Below are 14,035 nucleotides of genomic sequence, written 5' to 3'. Positions count from 1 at the left end.
AAGCGGGGAGTTAAACTTAACTCTCAGGCCAGAGGAATCAAGGCCTTCAGTTGAAGAGTTCTGAATTACTTTGGGTACTCCCAGACTGGTCTGGCCCTTGCAGAAGTTCCAAACATAGTACCAAAGGATTACACTAGGTGAGTCCTTTGACTGAAACACTAAAGCAAATCTTCACAATGGCTGTCCCTATTCCCATCCTAACTCCCAGGTGCCGACTTCTGGGAACTTGCTTGGGCTTCAATAGATGAAAAACAACTAGTTGGTAGTAAGTTATATATTAAAAGTGACTTAATTTTTAAACATGTCCTACCTATATATTTCACTTGAGTTGAATGCTGATTTAAGGATACTTTTAATAAACTGAAAGATTTAGTTTGATGGAGTATTGAAAAGGAGGGGATTGTTGAGAGACAAGCTGAAGAAGAAGATAGGAACAGATCATGGAGGGCCTTATTAGGCAAAGTGGGGATCTGGGACTGGTTGAAGAATTTAAGGTACATGAGTTTCCTGATCTGGCTACAGTGTGGAGAGTGGATTGGAGGGGGTTAGTGTATTTGCTCAGCCCTTTAGACGTGTAATAAAACAAAATAATTTGAAGGTCATTTCATACTACTACATCTGAATACCTGGTTATAAATAAAACCACTCATTTACCAGATGGGAAACTGTGTGTTGAAATGTACCTCAATTCTTGGATCTTTCAACTTATCACAGATTTTGAAATGTACAGTAGAATGACTCACTATGAGGAAAAATAAAATATTACAAACATTCCTCAATCACTAAGCTCCGAGTAATAAATGCATTGAGGAGTCTGTGTTGGGCATATGGAGAAGCATATGTTCCCTCATCCTTTGAGCTGGTAGAGCTGTGAATGTGAGATTAGCCTCACAAAAAAATGACAGAAAGGGAAATTTTATACATATATATATTTTATATTTTTGTTTCAAATATGTACATGTTGAATTCCAGTATAATACAAAGAAAGAGAACAAAAATTTATGAATCCACTGGAACTCATAAAACTTATACTGGGAGACAAGATGAATTTATGGCTGGGTTTTTTTTAGGCTTATACTCTAATAAGTGCTACATTTCTGGGGCATGAATTAGCCTAAAGAATTTTTCAAGTCCTAGTAGTAAGGAGCAATATAATAATAGGGTTCAATCATTACTGGTTATGAAACTAACAAATTATTTTTATAGAATCTTCATGCAAAACCTAAGCTGTATTTGGGTGTGTTTACTTTATGGAAGCTCATCAGGTAGTTCACTTGTAATTACTGCAATTTTTTTAGTATGAACTCATACTGTAGTAGAAAATTAAAAAAAACAAAAAAAAGCTGTGCCAGTATGTACGGGCTTGACTTCCAACCATGGTTGTGCATGAGGCACAGAACAAGAGAAGGCTCTGTAGCAGGTTCAGACTGCATGACCATGGGATCCACTGATCCTACTATATATGTTTCATGCAGATGCTGTCAGACTCGGAAAACATTGGAATGGACTCTAAAATTCACATCTTGGGAATAACACCCAGCAATGTTGGGGCACTGTCCTCCAGGATTTGATATTTACTTTGAACCAACAGCCATTATATGGTACTATGTCCCTAAAAGATAAACTACACGAGTCTGGGAGTCAAGAGTAAAATTAAAAGGGGCCCCCCCTCACTGGTGCTCCCAATGATCCACTTGGGGAATCTGTGTTTTCCATTCCCACAACTCCCCATAGGTCCTGGAGGAGTAGAAGTTCTGGTTTCCATGGTGGGGTGAGCTGGAGTACACACACCTCTACCAGGGTACCATCAAGAATCCCAATAAACTTAATGTTACAGCTGCCATCTGGTCATTTGTGGCTTCTCACGCCAGCAGTCTAGCAGGCAAAGAAAGGAGTTATTACATTGGCAAGGGTAATGAACCCTAATTATTGAGGAAATGGAGTTGCTATTGCATAAGGGGAACAGGGAGGAGTATGTCTGTGACTCAAGGGATTCACCAGGGCAGCTCTCAATGCCCTCCTGCATGTTAATAATCATAACCAGGATGCAGAAATAACAACATTCTGGTAAAGGAATGGTAGCCAGGGGTTCAACTCCTCAAGGATGAATGTCTCAGTGACTCCACTGGGCAAGCAACATAGCCCAGCAGATGTGATTGTCGAGGGTGAGGAGAAGCTGGAATAAGTCACAGAAGGATGTAATGATGATTATCATTTGCAGACTTGGGAATAATTGTAGCAGGAGATACTCTAGCTTGTCCCACTAACGCTACTGCAATAATATTTTTTTAAAGCTGCTTTAGCCAGGCATCACCTTGAAGAATCAATGGTAAGACTCAGAGAAATTAACATGGGTCATGAGTGGATATCAGTAATGTAAGGGGTACACCAAAGCAGGTGTTGTTAATGTCCCCACATTCTCTTGCCCTTACCCCTCACTTGACCTGACCTGCATTTCTCTGCCTTCCAGCAAGACAAGTTGGAAGTGCCAGTGAATTAACAGCCCCAGAGCAGCCTTCAACCAATGACTGATGGAAGTTGCTATATAAATGCCTCAGTATCCTTGCTCCCTTGGTGGGATAATGCTGAGATATATGCCTTCCACAATGGCTCCAAGAATTTCCCCAGAAGGTTTAAGTTCTGGTTATTCCTTCGGTAGTTGGCTTGATTACACTAATCTTTATTTACCGTCTTTCTTTCTTCGTCCCACTTACCCACTCCCCTTCCAGGGTTTCCTCCACTTAGAAAATAAACTACTTTCACTTGAATCTTTGTCTCTGGGTCTGCTTCTTACGGAAATCTAAAATAAGACATGCATAGAGACACTTTGAATTCACCTCACTTAATCTTTGTTTCAGGAATACTGAGAAACTACTCAAAGGTCATTTAATTAATAAATATAGCTACTGGACTTTGAACCCAGGTCTTTCTGACCCATGTTCATTCCTGTACTCCATGTTGCTCTCAATTCAACCTGGTTGATATTTGGTGGGTAAGTTATATTTTCCAGCATTGAGTATGTTTGACTCTATTCAACCTCCTGATTGAAGACACCATCTTTTTGACCCAAAATCAAGTTTGTGGTCTCAAGGCTGATTCCCAAATTGGAGCCATGTTATTCAAGGTATCTAGGAGCTGATTTCAACCAGATGGTTCCTGTCATGGAATGCTGGACCAAATTTATACCAGAGGCCATAAGTTACATGATTCAGAGAACAAAGGCAAGGGCACAACTAAAGAGAAATGGACAGTAAAAGCCTTCAAGTGAGAAAACAAAAACAGAAGAGAAGCCCTGTTTTACTGTACTATTCTTGGCTTTCCAAAACTGATCTTTTACAATCTTCCTAGGTAAATAAGTAAATACAAATATTTAAAGCAATTTTGTCTTCTTTCTCTAGGAAAATAACTTTAGTACCAGAGGAAAATAGTTCAGGGAAAAAAAACCCAAGTCAAGGCTCTATGATCTTTATAATTAAAGGTGATTCAATAAACAGAAATCATACAAGGTTCACCTGCACATTTACATACAGCATTTGCCTCGCTTTTTAATAATTCTGTTCACTAAGGTATATTGACACTTCTAAAGGGTCTCATTTTTTTTACAGTTGGTTGTATCCACATTATCTGTGTACAAATTAGAGGGTAGGTGTTAAAACTATGAGGAGCTGTGTTATGTCCTGATTTTAGCAAAATTAAACTTTTTAGTTGGGATGACCCCATTTCCCCCAAATCACCCAAAGATATTAGTATCCAAAACTCACAGCCCAGCTCCACACTTTAATATTACATAGGTGAGTGTATGCTACTTCTTAAAATATATAAAATCTAATTTTAATATTTATACATATCAACCATCACTTTTGGACTCCCCTTGAAGCGCTAATTTAGCGACTGAGTCACGAGACACTGGACACTACTGAATCACTCAGTCATCCATTTTGAGGGCAGAAGTTAGCTCTCTAGCACCTTTAATTGTTATTAGTCCCTGTCTACCAGATAATAAATGCCTGTTACAAGGAGTTCAAGAAAGGTCTCCCTTGGCATCACATTTCAGATAACTGAGGCTCAGTAAGAAAGTGGTTCAATATTCTATTCACTTTACACATTTATGAAGATTCATTTTAACATGTTTGGGTAACTGATAAAATCTGCCACTTTCTGAAACATACAGCTCTTTACTAACACAGCAGTACCGAATGACTGTTTAGTAAGTACTGATGTGATGAGGCATGTTAGCTCATTTAATTAATCCTCACGACTCTCGTAGGAGAGTGTCTCAGAAGTCAAGGAAGGAAGATGTTTCAAGATGGAAGAAGTATTGCAAGCTGTTTGCAAGTAATCGGTAAAACTGTACTGTATGTATGTTTTAACTTTTCCTCCAAAATATAAATATTTCCTATACAAGGAAACTGAAGTTCGTAGAAGTTAAATAATTTTCCAAGATCACAAAACTATAAAAGTCTACAAATCATGTCTGTCTCATGTGAAAACCCATTCTATTATCTCATTGCTGGCTCTAACGCTATATTCTTATTTATATAATACCTTTAAACCATAATAGAAAAGGGAAGATATGAATAAATATCTAGATATATCAAGTACCTAGTTCATTGGACATTTTAGCTTCTTTTAATAACGGATCCACAGACATGCGACTTTCTAAAAAACCTTTTCAATGATCCAGGTGCTTGTTCGCTCACACTCTGGAACAACCACTTAAGAGCTTTGGTGTTAAAAGGCTCTCATTTCTCCTTCCCTGACTGTTGGCTCCAAGTCAAAGCTTGGCACCTCATCAGAGTACAAGATCTCTAAGCTCTTTTCATGAGTCCTGTGGAACAGGCTGTCAGAAGCAGCTGGGAGACCAAAACTCTTTTTTGTCTTCCTCCCCAGATGTTTTATCCTAAGGATACTAGAAGCCACCTCCTCAATAAGACCATGCTTCCTGTGCCTGCGCTTTACCATTCAAATCAAATGTTTGAAAAGAGCTCCATGTACCATTTAGCCTGGCAATATCTGAAACAATACTATAATGATTCATGTGTTCCTTCATTCACTTATTCATTCAACTGCTATTTGCTGGCTGATTTCTACGTGCTAGGCCATGTATACACAGCAGTAAGCAAAAACAGTCACTGTATTACAGAATTTAGTGAAGAATATATGTATAGTTTAAATGACCATACAAATAAAGATAAAATTACAACTATAAAAACTCGATGAAGGAAAAGCAAAAAAGATGCTTTTAGAAAATGCAGTGAGGGGCGCCTGGGTGGCTCAGTTGGTTAAGCATCCGACTTTGGCTCAGGTCATAATCTCGCAGTTCGTGGGTTTGAGGCCTGCATCGGGCTCTGAGCTGACCGCTTGGAGCCTGGAGCCTGCTTCAGATTCTGTGCCTCCCTCTCTCTCTGCCCCATCCCCACTCACATTCTGTATCTCTCTCTCTCAAAAATAAATAAACATTAAAAAGAAAAAGAAGATGCAGTGAGAAGTGAACCAGTTTTTGTGGTTGGTAAAAGGCTTCCATACAGAGGTCACACTGGAGCTGAGATATGAAGATAAGTTGATATTAACTAGGTGAAAGAGAATAAAGCCATCTCAGGGAAAGGGGAAAAGCATGTGCAAAGATCCTGTGGCAGAAAGGAGTGTGGCACAACAAAGAAATGTAAAAAGGCTAATGTCTGCAGAGCAGAATCACAGGATAGTATGGTATCAGAAGAGGTTGCAGAGGTGGGTAAGCCACACCTACGTAAGTCTTATAGGATGCTAAATGTTTTTGTTTACACTTAAGGACACAGAAGAATTCATGGAAAGTTTTTAAGCCATGAAGGTGAAATGATAAAAATTTAGTTTTGAAAATAGATTTGGATTTAAGGAACCTCTGGCTGCAGTTCAGAAAACATTGGACATAGGAGTCAACATACATATAGGAAGAAAACTAAGAGGTCACTGCAGTTACTGAGGAGAAAGATGATTGTTAGGACTAACGCAAAGGTGGGCAATGGACAGCAAATACTAGGGGTTAAAGTAAATGAGACTTAGCAATGGACTGGATATAGTAGGAGAGAAAGAGGGAGGTATTCAGGTTGTCTCCTATGTCTCTGGCTTATACAACTGCATAGAGGTACCATCATCTAAACAGGGAATAAAAGAAGGGGAGCAGTTTGGAGGAGACTATCCTAAGTCCAATTTTGGTCATTTTGAGTTTGAGGTGTCTTTGTGATCACCAGGTGCAACCCTCAGGAAGGCATTCAGGTATGGTTGGCACCCATGGATATACGGGTCTGTAGTCCCAGGAGAGGTAAAAATTAGAGACTTGAATCTGAGGGCACACAAGGAGTACAGGAAGCCACAGGCATGTTTCAGTTCGCCTGGAAAAGTTCTGCAACAGAACACTAAAGACGTTCGATATTTCATGGCCAGGTCTAGGGAGATGAACTGGCAAAGGAGACAGAGAAAAAGCAACAGAAAAGGAGGAAGAAGATTGGGAGAATATGTCAGGAAGAACTGGGAGAGCATCTCAAGATGGAAGAAGTGGATAATGGTATGTGTAGTTATTTGAGGAAAGGGGCTTTGTCTCCAACTTGATTGTCTACCTCTTTCCTCACCATTAACACCTAGCACAGTGCCTTACTTGGAGAAAACATTTTAAATGCATTTATTGAGAAAATGAATAAACATCTCTTGGTGAACTGGATAAAAGGAAAGACCCACAAAGCATATAATATAATGAAGCCAAAAGTTAATATATTTAGGGAGGGAAAATGTATATAAATATAAAACAGGATTACACTGTGTAAAAAAATAATAGAAACAAAAGCAGAGTGGAAAGAAATATCGGCAGCTCAGAATGGACTGGCCACAAATCCAAACATCATGTTGTCATCATAAAAGAAAATGAGCAGTGTAAAATGAATGGGCTGTTTACTCACACTGATTATGCTACTTGGTTTCAGTGTGCAGTTATGACCTACTTAGGTAAGGAAGACTGGAAAAATATTAGGAAATATTTAAAGAACCACAAGAAGATGAAAGTTTGGAAAATAATAAAAAGCATTATAATATAATGGCATAATTGACTAAGATGGTATTCTTCCTTGAACATTTATATGAAAGCACAGTATGGTGTCATAGTATTAACCTTGAGATTAATATATTCTCCACATGCCTCAGTTTAATCTAGTATGAAACTGATTACCCTTTCTAAATCAACTCACATTGTTAGCCTATGCCAGTGCTAGGGATAATGAATACAGTACATTTCACTTACTGCTTTGAAAATACATTTATTTTCCCTAAAGCAAACTCTTCTAAACTCTATTCCAGGGATTCTGGGAGAACATGAAACATTCTATTTTTACCAATTTATATACTTCATGGGCTTTTGCTAGTAATCCTACAGACAAATTTATGGTCCATACAACTGTGTATGCATTTGTAACTCTTAAGTCTTAATTTCATGTCCCCCTCCTTGCTCTGCTTCTTCCTTCTCACCTACTTTTAATTCATTATCCTAATATATTTAATACTTGTTAAAGGCCAACTTAAATCCTTTCTAAAACAATGCACATGTGCAAATAAACAAGCAAATAGGTGAATAAGTTACTAAGATCCTTCATAATATTAGATATTTCAGTCACCTCTACCCTCAGACGTACCTTTTCTAAAAAAGAAAAGCCTAATATATTTTTAGTTTAGCGTCATCCAACCCATGTGTTTCCCTGAACAGTTCATTTTAGTTGCTAAAGTGAGGAATGGAGTTTTGAAGAATAATTTGGGGTGAAAAAACATACAGAAACAGCAGGTGTATGTGAGGGAAATGGATGGAAAGGTGGAGATTAAAAAAAAATTTTTTTAACATTTATTCATTTTTGAGAGACAGGGCACAAGCAGAGGAGGGGCAGAGAGAGAGGGAGACACAGAATACGAAGCAGGGTCCAGGCTCAGTGAGCTATCAGCACAGAGCCCGACGTGGTGTTAGAACTCACAAACCATGAGATCATGATCTGGGCCAAAGTTGGACGCTTGACCAACTACGCCACCCAGGTGCCCCATGAAAGGTGGAGGTTTTTAATGTCACATGATGGTGGTCTAGGAATTCACACTGCAATGTGTCACAAGTATGAATCAATATGTTGAGTTATTTTGAAATACTTTCATTGCTTCTCTGGGTTCCTGTGATTATACCACTGTTCTAAAAGTGTTAGATCTCAGGTCACATGGATCCTGTCTTTCTGAGCATATTCTGTGGACCTGTTAGAGAATAATTATCAGGAAGTATTGCCTTCATGGTAGGAGAGCTCATCCTGTACCTTGCATGGAGAATTCAGAAAGGCAAAAAGGAGAATAAAGGTATTACAAGAAAAGAAACTACATGAAGGTCTGAAGCTGAGAATAAAAAATAATAAAAGTGAAAAGTATGGAGTAACTGTGTCTTAAAGACAAGAGAGACTAACAACTGGAGTAGAGAAAGCTGTTGGGTGCTCCAGAAAATGAGCCAGCCCTGTGGGCCAAGCAGAAGCTACAAGAGATTTTTGAGCAGGAGAGTGATATAATGAAAACAGTATTTGAAACATGTTAAATAGTATTCAGATGGACTAAGGTTGTTGTAATGGGTTGGAGAGAAAGGATGGTTCTAAGAGAACAGTCAAGAAAAAATCAACTGAACCTGATAATACACGAGGAACAAGCAAAGAACCAGCTCAGTATGGAAACTATAATCAAGATTCTACCCTGCATGTGTTTCAGAATGATGACACTCCTAATACAAAAGACACCATGTAGAAAGGACAAGGGAAGATTGGAAGGAAGGATCAGTTGAGGACATCATAGTAGATCTCCAGTAATACAGTGGGTCATTTGAGAAATAGGAGCAGCCAGACATACAATGTTGAGGGTAAAGGTAAGTGCTTAGAGCTGGAGACGCAAAGCTGGAAATCATCTGCATAGAGATTATAGGATAAGCCATGTGAACAAAAAAGCAATAAAAAATGGGTTTCTTTTTGTTAAAAAAAAATTTATATTAATAAAGACGGTCCTGACTTTCGATGGTTCGACTTACGATTTTTTAGCTTTATGATGGTGTGAAAACAATAGGCTTTTAGCAGAAACCGCATATCAAGTTTTGAACTTAGATCTTTCTCCGGGCTAGCAATATGCTGTACGATACGGAGCTGGGTGGTGACAGAGAGCCACAGCTCGGGCAGCCGTGCGGTCACGGGGTGAACAACCCAGACGCTCACAACCACTCTGTACCCGTTCAGCCATTCCATTTTTCACTTTCAGTAAATAGTCAAGATATTACATGAGATATGCATCACTTTGTTATAAAATAGGCTTGTGTTAGATGATTTTGTCCAATTGTAGGCTAATGTGAGTGTTCGCACCACGTTTAAGGTAGGTGAGGCTGAGCTATGATGATTTGTAGTTTAGGCACGTTAAGTGCATTTGTGACTTAACAATATTTTCAAACTTATGATGAGGTCATCAGGATGTAACCCCATCACTAGTCCAGGAAGATCTGTAAAATTAAATTGTTTTCATTATATGAAATACAGAAAATAGGTAAAATGATACATATAAAAATCAAAATTGCTTGCAATCCTACCATATAAAGATAAAAACTATAAGCTCCCTAGCATATATCCTTTCAAGATTTGTTTTTACATACATGCTTTTTTAAAGTTTTTTTTTGTTGTTGTTTATTTAGGTTTATTTGTTTTTGAGAGAGAAAGATGGAGAGAGCAAGAGAGAGAGTACGTGGGAGTAGGAACAGAGGGAGAGGGAGAGAGAGACTCTCAAGCAGGTTCCGTGTAGTCAGCTCAGAGCCTGATGCAGGGCGTGAACTGAAGAACTGTGAGATCATGACCTGAGCCAAAATCAAGAGTCAGACATTCAACTGACTGTGTCACTCAGGCACCCCTCTACACATACTTTTTAATGCTATATGTAAATAATATGGCATAGTTCAAGACTTTCAATTGTATCCCACTTTCCAATAACTGTTCATCCCCTGGGAAACATGGGCCTCACATCCAGCAAGCTTGAGGAATCCACACACTAGATCCTTCCCCTGGACATAAACACTATAGATTAGTATGTAAGAGCCCCATAAAAAAGAGCCTTTACATAGTAAATAACTGACAATCTTAGACGTTTCATGCACACCTGTTAACATCTTTCTGAATATGTGCTCTCTGGTTGAGAAGCTTGGGCTCACCGTCCGCCTCCCAGCTTTGAAGTCTCCAGAAAGTCTCTACTTACACATCACTGTACTCTTCATGAAAGAAGCACAGGAATACACACAGACTGGTGAGATATTTAAAAGAGACAATGTGCATGAAGCACCTAGAATGTCTGGTATATAGTTATCATTCGAAAAACTGGGCCAGTTTTGATGTCATAATCACTAACTGTAGCTTCCCTTTAACTATAAATCATAATTATTTGTCATTTTAATATTTTTCAATATCAACCCTTTTAATGACTCCATAGTAGTGTATCATATGACTATCCTATAATTGACTTGTCTCATTCTATATTGTGGGACATTCATTTCCATTTTTTGTCTTTCAGAAATAATGTTTCAGCAGATATCCTCACATATAAAGTTTCATCAGCAGCTCTGATTAATTCCTTATGATTGATTCCTAGAAATTTCTGGGTCAAGGGGAATAAATATTTTTAAGGTTTTTGACACAGCTCACTAAAAAGTCCTCCAGAAAGCGTGTACCAAACTGCATTTCTGAGTAGTGACTAAGTAGTGACCCTCATGTGCTAATGTCTGTGTTGGATAATAGTGGAGATTGATTACTACACAGAAGCAGACAGAAAGAAAAGTCTTATTACATTTATACTTGCTGCAGGCATAGAAGAAAGAAAGAAGTTAAACATAAGAAGTAGCTGTTTGAAAGATAAACCCATTTCCATGCTGACTTTCCAGGCCTCTTTCTAGGCTGAGCAACCCTGAAGGGCAAGACTTATAGAGCAATGCCTAAAGTTATAGATGGTTAGAGAGCATAGATTATAGACCTAGGACCTAGGTCTATAGGATATATAGGATGTAGGCTCTATAGCATATAGATTATAGATCAATGGTTATAGATTAAGATGAAAGTGGTACTACTAAAAGATTAAAGCAACTTCTCATTTGTGCAATAATGAATTTTAAAGAGTCAGCTCTTTGCTTTTCAGTGACATAAGAGTCTATTTACATGCAAGCTGCTGGGTACTGAAATGACAGGGTATTGAGGGCATTCCATTTCTAGGAATCAATCATAAGGAGTTAATCAGAGATGGTGAAAATGTTTTATTTGTAAGTGAAGTAACAACAATACACTTGAACATAGAGTCTTATGTGTCACTGACCTTGGATTCCCCATTACCTATATGGAGACAGCAACTTAATAGGTCAACAGGGTATATCTATTGTATTTATGGAGACTTTGTGTAGGAGGTTTACACACCCTTATTTCTGGGTATGACTCTTGTTCCTCAAGAGTGAGATACACTCAGTAAATTTAGAGAGTGAAATCATGGCTAGTGTATTTCCAAGGTGCATCAAGAATGTGTGGTGATTAACAATATCTCCTTCAGCTATACATGATATATTTATTCACAGATACCAAGCAAAGGTCCTCTCCAATGATATATTCATTGAAAAATCAAACTGACACTCTATATAATGCCACCAAATGTCATCAGATTATTCTGGAAGTATATTTCATGCTTTAAATGATTTTTCTTATGTTTAAATGCTGTTAATTAAATAATAAAAGTTAAAGACCCTATTCATAATTTTTAAAGTTTCTCCTCTCTCAACTTTTACCTAAGGCTCTGAGTTAGTTTACATGAATTATCCAGTTTTGCTGGTTTTTTTTTTTTTTTTGATAATTAGTTGTAGTACTGTCAAATCCCCAGTCATAGATCAAAAAGGATAAATTGTAAGATGGCTAAGCAATTAGAACCACTAAATTCCAAAAATTAACAATTTGCCATTATATCAGTAAAACCATGTTAGTAAATGATTATGTAGTTTGTATCCTGGATTCTTGAGCTAATAAAAAAGGAAGTAATACTTTTTACTTACCTATATAATATAATATTTTGTAAGTTCTTTTTGTGAGATGTATTTACCTCGATGAGTAAAAGTTTCTCCTAAACTTTAAAGAAATCACCGAATTTTACATAGTAAAGCATTTAGAGGTTCTCACCTGAGTAAAGAAGGGTAGAAATGTGATATGCAAGAAAACCAATGTAATGGTTGCTTAAAAAATGGTTTCATGGAATTTGAAGCAGAGTCATCCATGCCATGCTGAAAAGTCCTGGGGAAATAAAATAATTATTTCATAATATACAGAAAACATTACCCATGAAGACCATCAAAACTTTTTATTCTCACTTAGTCAAAGTTAATGATTTTACACAAAATGATATTGTGTTAGAATGGACAATGCATTCATCCACTTGGAATCTGTGTTAATAGGTAACACAGAGGCCCCCAAAGAGCAATCCTTATACTTAGAAAGGTCTGACAATATCATCATTATATTAAAATTCTCATTATAAAATTTGTCAAACATAAATGTATAAAGAATAGGACAGTAAACACCATTTCTATCTCCCTCCTCAACCTAGATCCAATAAATGTCAATATTTTGTCATATTTGCTTCATTTATGTAAGATGTTTAGCATAAAGATACCTCTCTTTATTCTTTAAAGTGATTTATAAATACTAAACAATTAATGAGAATTTATAATTAATTCTGTATGCTCCTAAGAGCCTATAGAGAGCTTATAAAGAAGAATTTAACTGTAAAATATATGACTATGATTTCAAAATTAGAACAATTTGGCCAGAATATCTGGTTTACAACTATCTTTGGAGAAGTGACTATAACATTTTTCTTGGTTGGCCCAAATTCAACAATAAATCTTGAGGTAATAAGAAAGAATTTGCTACATAAAATCTTTAGTAGATAGCTTGGTTAATAAAATTTTTATCATAACAGGAGACTATACTTGCCTACATGGAGTGAGGAATAACAACTGGGAATATTTTAGAAATGGAATTGTTTGAAGTGGTACTCTCTTTATATATAGTACAGGAACAACAGCGTCTTTAAATAATATGTAGAACAGAATTCCATTCTGAAAACCCTTCCTACCTTTTCATTCCATATCCTGCTTCTTATAATATCACACTTTCCAAATTTGACATGACTCTTCTCAGTCTGTCTTGCCAAATTGAACACCTTCTAATTAAATATACTTCAACATTTTTTAGACTTTAATATATCTCTTCTTTGAATATTTATTTATTTATTTATTTATTTATTTATTTATTTATTTTGAGAGAGAGAGAGAGAGAGAGAGAGAGAGAGAGAGAGAGAGAGAGAATGAGCAGAGGAAGGGCAGAGGGAGAGAGGGAGACAGAGAATCCCAAGCAGGTTCCATACTGTCAGTGCAGAGCCTGGTGTGGGGGTTGAACCCACGAACTTTGAGATCATGACCCGAGCTGAAATCAGGATTAGGAGTCTTAACTGAGTGAGCCACCCAGGGGCCCATAACGTATCTCTTCTTTGAAAGCCATTTTTTTCTTACTAATTTTTTTTTTTTTTTTTTTTACTAAATTTCAGAAAGAACAAAAGTTACTAGATAGGTTTCAAAATGAGGCTGTCATATTTCCAAACCTTACATTACACTGTGTGAACCAAGCAGAAGCTTAGATCAGGATCCTAGGATACGCTTTTCTAAGGAGTATGGACTTTGTGCCAGCAGTGAGGAATCACTGAAGACTTTAGAGCATGGGAGTTATATCAGCTATCTTATATTTTCAAAAAATCACTTGTGCAAAGGTGTGGAGTGTTGACTAAAGAGATCAAGGCTAGGGAAGATCAGGCAGAAGAGAACAACGCCCTAAACCAAAGTAAGAGGCAGAGGAGACAGGGAGTAGGAGACAAATATAAAAAATATAAAATTAATAGAATCAACAATATTCATTCCCTAAAGACATGGGGTTGGAGATGGCACAGGGAG

The 14,035-nt window shown here is 37.3% G+C and overlaps 1 protein-coding gene across 2 annotated transcripts in view; it reads right to left on the bottom strand.

The window, feature by feature from the left end:
- The window catches only part of KIAA0825 (KIAA0825 ortholog), a 393,731-nt gene that overhangs the window by 243,402 nt on the left and 136,294 nt on the right, over positions 1–14,035 (bottom strand). For both annotated transcript variants that reach the window (XM_086717843.1, XM_086717852.1), the window contains exon 13: positions 12,210–12,320. In XM_086717843.1, the coding sequence (XP_086573969.1) occupies positions 12,210–12,320 (111 nt within the window). The remainder of the gene's footprint in view (positions 1–12,209; positions 12,321–14,035) is intronic.

Source organism: Puma concolor, chromosome A1 (genome assembly GCF_028749965.1).
Source record: "Puma concolor isolate L17-30 chromosome A1, mPumCon1.1.hap2, whole genome shotgun sequence".
In the NCBI taxonomy this organism is placed as follows: domain Eukaryota; kingdom Metazoa; phylum Chordata; class Mammalia; order Carnivora; family Felidae; genus Puma; species Puma concolor.
This window is presented reverse-complemented; position numbering and strand designations above follow the sequence as displayed.